Source organism: Onychostoma macrolepis, chromosome 05, assembly GCF_012432095.1.
Source record: "Onychostoma macrolepis isolate SWU-2019 chromosome 05, ASM1243209v1, whole genome shotgun sequence".
Taxonomy (NCBI): domain Eukaryota; kingdom Metazoa; phylum Chordata; class Actinopteri; order Cypriniformes; family Cyprinidae; genus Onychostoma; species Onychostoma macrolepis.
In genome coordinates this window covers 282,640-291,528 of record NC_081159.1, presented here as the reverse complement: position 1 = coordinate 291,528, position 8,889 = coordinate 282,640, and the positions used below count along the sequence as shown (strand labels likewise).

General features: G+C 39.6%; 1 protein-coding gene across 7 annotated transcripts in view; it reads right to left on the bottom strand.

Moving 5' to 3' along the window:
- Positions 1-622: 622 nt before the first annotated feature.
- Positions 623-8,889, bottom strand: part of LOC131540893 (mediator of RNA polymerase II transcription subunit 13-like) — a 59,875-nt gene continuing 51,608 nt past the window's right edge. For 6 of the 7 annotated variants that reach the window (XM_058776245.1, XM_058776246.1, XM_058776248.1 and 3 more), the window contains 5 exons: positions 8,346-8,510; positions 4,137-4,291; positions 3,902-4,063; positions 2,557-2,666; positions 623-1,696 (listed from right to left, as the gene is read on the bottom strand). In XM_058776245.1, the coding sequence (XP_058632228.1) occupies positions 1,564-1,696; positions 2,557-2,666; positions 3,902-4,063; positions 4,137-4,291; positions 8,346-8,510 (725 nt within the window). In that variant the 3' untranslated portion in view covers positions 623-1,563. Of the gene's footprint in view, positions 1,697-2,556; positions 2,667-3,901; positions 4,064-4,136; positions 4,292-8,345; positions 8,511-8,889 lie in introns of those variants that run through there. The other variant, XM_058776252.1, reaches the window with a different exon arrangement.

The window sequence follows — 8,889 nt, the reverse complement described above, 5'->3', positions numbered from 1 at the left end:
AACACACACAGGTCAACATTCATATGTCAGTCGTTTACTTTAAAAAAACGTGTAAAAGATACAAATCATTGTCGAGTCATATTCAAATGATGATTGAGTAACAAACGGCAAGTAAGAGTCACACGCTGGAAACGCACCCTTGGCTGTATTTGAGTAACGTTACATATATTTATTTATATATATATACTGTATTCATATTTTAAAATGCAAAAAAAAAAACTTCATAGGAGTCATGTAGAATAAAACAAATCAAACTGACACAAAATGTACAGTTTTAAGAAATATGAAAACTGCAGAAAAGTGTCGATGGACCGATTTGACATCTTTAAAAAGCAAATCGCAAATAATGCATATCAGTTAAAAGTTTTATGCTGAATGACCTCTATCGCCTATTCAAGTTTATTTAGCAAAAAAGGCTTTATAAATATAATTTGTGCTGCATTATTAAATAATAAAAGGATTGAAGACATTTCATAAGCCAAAATAACATTGCACTGTCATTCATAAAGGTTTTATAATGTGTCGACAGTTCATATAGAAACATGGCATTTCAGCATCGTTTAAAATTAGAGTTTGATTTCAAGGCTTCCATTGTGATTCTGGAAAAAAGAGCTTGATTAAATCGATTCAAAAGTTTAATAAAAACAATTCTCTGCCAATGCTTTAACACAATGAACACACATCAGGCGTTCCTTATCAAGTTCATCAGTTCGATGTCGGCTCATAAAAGTGCCTTTTTATGAGAACCCATCAGAAACATAATGCTGCTCTGTTTTTATTATGTGACCCTGGAGCACAAAAGAAGAGTTCATTTGCAAAAACAGATAACTGATAAACGGATAACATTTTTAACAATTCTCAAAAATCATGTTGTTTTTTCATTGTGCATTCCAATTAATCTCAATGAAACTGCAGTTGAGTTTTTTTGGCTAGGCTAAAAAATAACAAACAGCTAACTAACACAAAAAAACATGATTTTTGAAAATAAAAGTTATCTGTTTTTGCAAATTAAATCTTCAAAAGCAGTCATAAGCAGCACAGCTATATTTGTAGCAATAGCCAACAATACATTGTATGGATCAAAATTATACATTTTTCTTTTATGCCAAAAATCATTAGGATATTAAGATCATGTTCCATGAAGATATTTTGTAAATTTCCTACCGTAAATATATCAAAACTTAATTTTTAATTAGTAATTTGCATTGCTAAGAACTTCATTTGAACAACTTTAAAGGTGATTTTCTCAATATTTAGATTTTTTTGCACCCTCAGATTCCAGATTTTCAAATAGTTGCATCTCAGACAAATATTGTCCGATCCTAACAAACCATACATCAATGGAAAGATGATTTATTCATCTTTCAGATGATGTATAAACCTCAATTTCAAAACATTGACCCTTATGACTGGCTTTGTGGTCCAGAGTCACATATAGATGATTATACTTCATCTCTCTCTCTGAAGGATTTCTGTAGCATGAGTTGGCAGTGTGTTTCTCAAACGTCTCCAGCGTCTGCTCCTCCTGTAGGAGCCTGGAGGACTCTGTGTCCCGTCTGAGGTCTACAGGAGCTGGAGGATGGCGTTGTACATCTGCGAGAGGACGGTGAAGTGAACGGGGAGGCAGGAGCGGCGGTCTTGAGCGGAAGGACTGCAGGTGAGCCAGGACAGAGCGTTATACTGCTCCAGAACAAACCTGAAACACAGACACACACACCTCAATCTCTGAAGACCAGCGCAAACCTCTCCTCAATCTCTCAGGTGAAGCTAGTTATGAAGCCTGATGGCGTCTGAAGCTCTCTTTTTTTTTTGCTCATGTAGCTGTCATGTGACGAACGAACGAATCACTCTGAGACGACTCATTACGCCGGTTCAAAGTTAAGGAATCATTCACTACTACTGACTAGTGATGGGCGCTCACGAATCACTGCGTCGTGAAGCTTTGAAACTTTTGTGAATCAGTTGTTTCGAAACAGTGGTCCAGATTGCGTATCAAACTGACAAAGGCATGTGATTTCAGTAAACGAGGCTTCGTTCCGTCGTAACCGTTTCGAAATCTCAGTGGTTTGCCGCTGGGGGGCAATGATCTCTTTAAACCTGTGAATCATGGGAATTCATTGAGATCGCCCCCCAGCGGCGAACCATTGAACCAGCGTCTCTGATCTCTACAAGATCTCTATCTCTAACAAGACATTTGTGTAATTAAAGGATGAGGAGTAGTTAATAGTCTCTTACAGGCCTCTATATAGAAGCTGTCCATAAAACAAACAAAGCAAGCCTTGCAAATCAATATAAAACATTTAAAAAACACATATTATACATAGACTTCATATTTAGAGGTATTTTACTATTTTTATTACATTTAATTTATTATACTTTCAAGAAAACATTTGTAATGGGTTTTTGAAAGCTGTTTTATGCATGTTTTAGCCTGAGTTTTTGTTGCACTTGCACACTTTTGACCAGTAGGTGTCACTAGCGTGTGGGGTTCCGAGCGGTTCGAAACAGTGGATCATTGGTTCAAAAAAGGTTGTTTCTCCCATCACTACTACTGACCTGAGCACGTCTGAGGTGGTTTTGGAGTCCAGCGGGTGAATCCGTGAAGACGTCTTACCAGACACCAGATCGTCCGTCTGAGCGATGGAGATGTGATGATGCAGAGACGCCTGTAAACACACACACAAACACACTTGAAATGATTCACTCACAGGACGAGATGTGCCACGTGTTTACTTGCATTCCTGTCGCTCATACAGGAGATCGTAGCACTAGCAACACCAGGTCATGGGTTCGATTCCCAGGAAATGCATGAACTGATTAAGTGTGCACATGGAATGAAACTTAAGTCTCTTTGGATAAAAGCGTCTGTCAAATGCATCAATGTAGATGTAGCTGGAGAAAGCGATTTTGTTCATTTCCTACCGTAAATATATCAAAACTTCATTTTTGATTAGTAATATGCATTGCTAAGAACTTCATTTGGACAACTTTAAAGGTGATTTTCCCAATATTTTGATTTTTTTTGCACCCTCAGATTCCAGATTTTCAAATAGTTGTATCTCAGCCAGATATTGTCTGACATTTATGACAAACATTTGACATAACAGAGCACGTTTCTGCCGGTGTTGAGCGATGACTGGCGTTCAGCGAGAAAACAAATGAAGCAGACATTAGAGCTGGGAAAATAAAGCGATGCACCGCGATTCGTGGATCGATTCTGAGATTTTCGGAATGCATCACGATTCTCTCTAGAATCAATTCTGAGCTTAGTTTTTAACCGCACACTCAAATGCTCACGAAGAAGAGCGCTTGTGTCTAAGTGATTAAATGTACTTGCACCTCGGCTTTTGTGATGTGAGATTAATGTAAAACAGCCCACTATGAACACACTTGGAATTCGCTTTAACCTTTTCAAACGGTGTAAATGATTATTTTAGGTTCAAGTGGTGTGTGTGTCAGGAACGGGAAACAAGCAGAGTACAGCTGTTTCTAAACTGCAGTGCTGTCTCAGAATCCATTCCAGAGAGAATTGTGATGCATTCCGAAAATCTCAGAATCGATGCGTAATAATTACTCGATTCGCGATGCATCGATTTGTTGTTCCAGCCCTAGCAGACACAGACACAGACATCTGGCCAGAGGAGAAGTGAGCCTGGTTTCTCCCAAGGTTTTGGTTCCTCTGGCTTGCTTAGTTGGCTGATTGCACAGACAGAAGAGAGCTGAACTGGATGATGACATCACTCAATCACTTTAGCTGGAAAATGTCTCTTTGTCATTGTCTTCTTGCATTATTGACACTATTTTCCTGTTGACACTGTAAAGCTGCTTTGACACAATTAGTACAGTATGAAGCGCTATATAAGTAAAGGTGACTTGACTTGAGGTGTCTATGGGCTCGTACCTTGAGGAAGAGCGGACACTGATGCTGCGCTTGAGGACAGGACGCCCAGAACCAGTGCGGCAGGCCGTGGGCCGGAGCCGTGGACACCAGATACCCCAGAGCCAGCGGCTGCTGCTTCAGTTCCTCCGGAGCGTCCCGGGACAGCAGGCGCTCGCCCGGACCCTGCAAACACACACAGATTGACTCAGGTGTCCACAGCGAGACGCACGGGAGCGGATCGAGCGCTCGGACCCACCCGTGGGTGCTGGAGATGTGACCCGGAGCCCAGGCCGGACGGAGATCCAGGCGACGGAGCAGGAGATGGCTGCAGCGTTCCGGTCAGCAGCATCATGTCATCGTGACCGATGTCGCTCTCCAGCTCGTCGGGGAAGGGCAAACCAAACATATCGTCTGCAGGACGCACAGAGACACAGTAATCACACTCATTCCGCATCTGGGGCCTCATTTATAAAGCGTGCATATGAACAGATATGATCTTGAAGTGTGCATACGCTTAAATCCACGCCAGCACTCATATTTTTAAAACTGTCTTTGACGTGGAAAAGTGCTTAGCGTTACGTTAGGGTCTGAGCAGACGGACACACTTTCTACAGTACTGCAGGTTTTTGGAAATGTAAGCTGTTCTTGCAGCTCACTGTTCTATATTAAAGGATTTGGATGATGACTTGTGATCTTTCATATGTTAATGGCATTAATTAGGAGTTGTTTACAAGGCAGAGAGCTGAAACCATTCAGTTGCGCAGACACTTTTGTCCAAAGCGACTTACAAATGAGGACAATGGAAGCAATCAAAATCAACAAAAGAGCAATAATATGCAAGTGCTATAACAAGTCTCAGTTCGCTTAACGCAGTACACGTAGCAAGGTTTGTTTGTTTTTTAATTATATAATAAAAAGAAAACAGATAGAATACAAAAATATTAGAAAAGCTAGTGTTAGTTTTTTTTTAAGAATATAATTAGAATAGAGAGAGCTAGAGTTAAAGGTCAAATAAAGATGGAAGAGATGTGTTTTTAGCCGATTCTTGAAGGTGACTAAGGACTCAGCTGCTGGGATTGAGTTAAGCAGGTCATTCCACCAGATGGGAACATTTCATGTAAAAGTCTGTGAAAGTGATTTTGTGCCTCTCTGGGATGAACAATAATGCATCATTCACTTGCAGAACACAAGCTTCTAGAGGCACATAAGTCTGAAGTAATGAATTTAGGTAAAGGGGTGCAGAGCCAGAGGTGGTTTTGTAGGCAAACATTAATTCCTTGAATTTTATGTGAGCAGCTATTGGTAGCCAGTGCAAATTAATAAACAGAGGTGAGGTTCTTTTTGGCTCATTAAAAATTAATCTTGCAGCCACGTTCTGGATTAATTGTAAAGGTCTGATAGAACTGACTGGAAGACCTGCCAAGAGAGCATTGCAATAGTCCAGTCTGGACAGAACAAGAGCTTGAACAAGGAGTTGTGAAGCATGTTCTGAGAGAAAGGGCCTGATCTTCTTGATGTTGAATAAAGCAAATCTTCAGGACCGGGCAGTTTTAGCAATGTGATCTGAGAAAGTCAACTGATCAATCAATCATAACTCCAAGGTTTCTGGCTGTTTTTGAAGGAGTTATGGTTGATGTGCCTAACTGGATGGTGAAATTGTGATGAAACGATGGGTTTGCTGGAACCACAAGCAGTTCTGTCTTGGCAAGGTTGAGTTGAAGGTGATCATCCTTCATCCAGCAAGAAATGTCAGTTAGACAAGCTGAGATGCGAGCAGCTATCTTCGGATCATCAGGATGGAATGAGAGGTAGAGTTGAGTGTCATCAGTATAGCAGTGATATGAAAAGCCATGTTTCTGAATGAGAGAACCTAGTGATGCCATGTAGACAGAGAAGAGAAGTGGTCCAAGAACTGAGCCCTGAGGCACCCCAGTAGCTAGATGTTGCGACTTGGACACCTCACCTCTCCAAGATACCTTGAAGGACATATCTGGCAAGTAAGACTCAAACCACTGGAGTGTGATTCCTGAGATGCCCTTTACCACTAGGGTTGACAGGAGGATCTGGTGGTTAACCGTGTCAAAAGCAGCGGACAGATCCAGCAAGATAAGTATTGTTGCAAATCAGCTCAAAAGGGAAATGTATATAAATAATCACAATTAATTATGATTAATTACAATTATTTATATCAGCTGACAGTAACAACAGTAGAAGAATTAAATTGCCATCAACTTATCTGTTCGTCCAGTGAACTCTAAGAAAGGATATTTCCGTGGCCACAGCAAATGCTTCCCTATTAATGCATTAGAGCATGTAGCGAGGGTCAAAATCATAAAGAGACATTAATTCGCAAGGCAGAACCAGAAACTCATGTAATTTGTGCACACAACTTTTATTAACTAAACGCTAACACATAACTAATCTAAACAAACAAACAAATAAACATACACTCACGCGTACATACAAAGGGGAGCTAAAGTGGATGAGTGAAGCCAGTAGAGAAACCAGAGAATGCAGTTATGGAAAGAGTCAGTTAACCGCCGGAGTAAAACCATCAGCGCCGTTTATAACTTATACTAAACCTCTGTTTCATTTAGTTAAATGTACGATACTTGCTTTGCCTTAGTCATTGACAAGTGTCCGGATGCAGTCTCGGATGAAAATCTTGATGGTTTTGAGGTTTGGTGGTGTTGGAGTTCTTCAAGTTCTTCCGGGTTTGAAGGGTGATTAACTCCAAAAGATGTTATTCTGGCTCGGTGGTAATTGGGAGTTTCTTCCCAAGTGGAAAGGGAAAAAGAGCTAGGAAAGAGATCTGCTGAGATCCGAGGATCCTTGGTTGAATGGAAAGTCAAGGCCGCAAGGCCTGGCACAAAAACTTAAGGGTCCAGAAGAGTTCTAGCTCACATCCTCATCTTCTCAGTATCTGAAAGAACCCGCAGACTGGCTGGGCATCACTGATGTGAGAGCTTTATCTGCTATAGAGGTCACACCTCTGGGATGTCAAAGAGCTAATGGTGTCTTGAACTTTTGGAGGGAAAGTTTTACGACTCCTTGTCTCTGAACATGGTAATTTGCATAGGTAATTCGCCTGGGTTAATGCACAAACTACTCTTTGTTTCATTTCTGGTCAAGCGATATATAAACTATATATCAAATGTAGCACAGATATATTTGTAGCAATAGCCAACACATTGTATGGGTCAAAATTATACATTTTTCTTTTGTGCCAAAAATCATTAGGATATTAAGTAAAGATCATGTTCCATGAAGATATTTTGTAAATTTCCTACCTATCAAAACTTAATGTTTGATTAATAATATGCATTGCTAAGAACTTCATTTGGACAACTTTAATACTGATTTTCTCAATATTTTGATTTTTTTGCACCCTCAGATTCCAGATTTTCAAATAGTTGTATCTCAGCCAGATATTGTCTAACATACATCAATGGAAAGCTTATTTATTCAGCTTTTAGATGATGTATAAATCTCAATTAAAAAAAAAAAACTGACCCTTATGACTGGTTTTGTACTCCAGGGTCAGATATGTTATCTGCTTGATTGACACTGACATCACTGAATCAATGATGAACTGACTTAAACTGGAAAGCTGAGTGTTTACTATTGTCCTCTTGCATTATCAACATACTATTTTCCTGTTGACACTAAAGCTGTCTCTGTATTGTATAAAGCACTATAGAAATAAAGGTGACTTGACTTGATTGTTTATTTTGTTGCAAAATGTAACTCTATTATCGTCCGGCTCTAATGTTATAAATACAACTATAAAGGCATGACGATATTAAGATATCATAAACAACATGAATGTATTTAACCATCAATTACAATCAAAGCCACAACAACCTGGGAGATTTTACAGAAACTTAATGTTTTCATCACAGGACTGACTTTAGTTGTTGTGAAAGACTCATCTGGATGCTGAACTTGTTATGGTTTTTGTCATATAATTGTGATTGTCTTTTGCTGAATTTTATTCTTTAATAGGGATTTTTGTGGCAAAAAGATTTGTCTTTTTTGAGATAAATAAAGGCTACTGTTGTGTTGTAAGAATAACAGCGCCGCCTGCTGGTGACATTATGAAACATGCATGAATACAAACCCAGCTTTAGTTTATATTCATAATCTGTGACCTGTCACTCAGTCTGAAAACAAATCAAAACCATGTTTACAGTACGGCGCCTACAATGTACAGCTAGTATAAATAACCCAAAAGCAGTGTAAAATAAAGAGCATCTGTAAGGTGGTATGAATGATTCCAGGGCTTGAGTTCATGGATTGAATGTTTAAGATCTGTTTGTTTACTGCGTTGTTTGAGTGATTTGTTCTATATTTTATGGCTCTTGATCGTCTTTCTGAAAGGTACACACTGTATCTAGTAGTAGTTTCAGACGCTGCACCTCTTCAGGTATAATTATTGTGTGTGTGTGTGTGTGTGTGTGTGTACCGGGGTTGTCTTCAGCGGGGTAGGTGCTGGGGGGCACCTGTGTGGTGGAGGAGGTGGGAAACACCAGGATGTGTGTGCAGGAGGCGTCTTGAGGAGTGTTGAGCTGAGACGTCTGCAGGTTCAGAGCAGTGCTGCGGCCGAACACTGAGCCCATCGTCACCGCATCTGCACACACACACACACACACACACACACACACACGACAGTTTTTAATTGAATTTGAATTTTAATTAACAATTTTATGAATGTGTAAAAGTCCGACCAAACAATTAAAAAAATAATTATGCAAGAAAACCTTATGTTTTGGTCATCTGAACCCATTTTATTTATTTAATGAGTAGATTACACATTTTAATAAAGTCAAATCAGTTTTTTGCAGCAAGTAGTAATGCAGTAGGCTACAATCGTTTACTTTAGACATGACACATAAGACACTCTTTTTCGCCCCCTGCTGGCGTATATATGTAATTTGAAGAAATCCGTGAACGAATCTGAACGAATCATTTTGGTGAACGAACTGAAAATGAACGAATCCCTGGAAAGA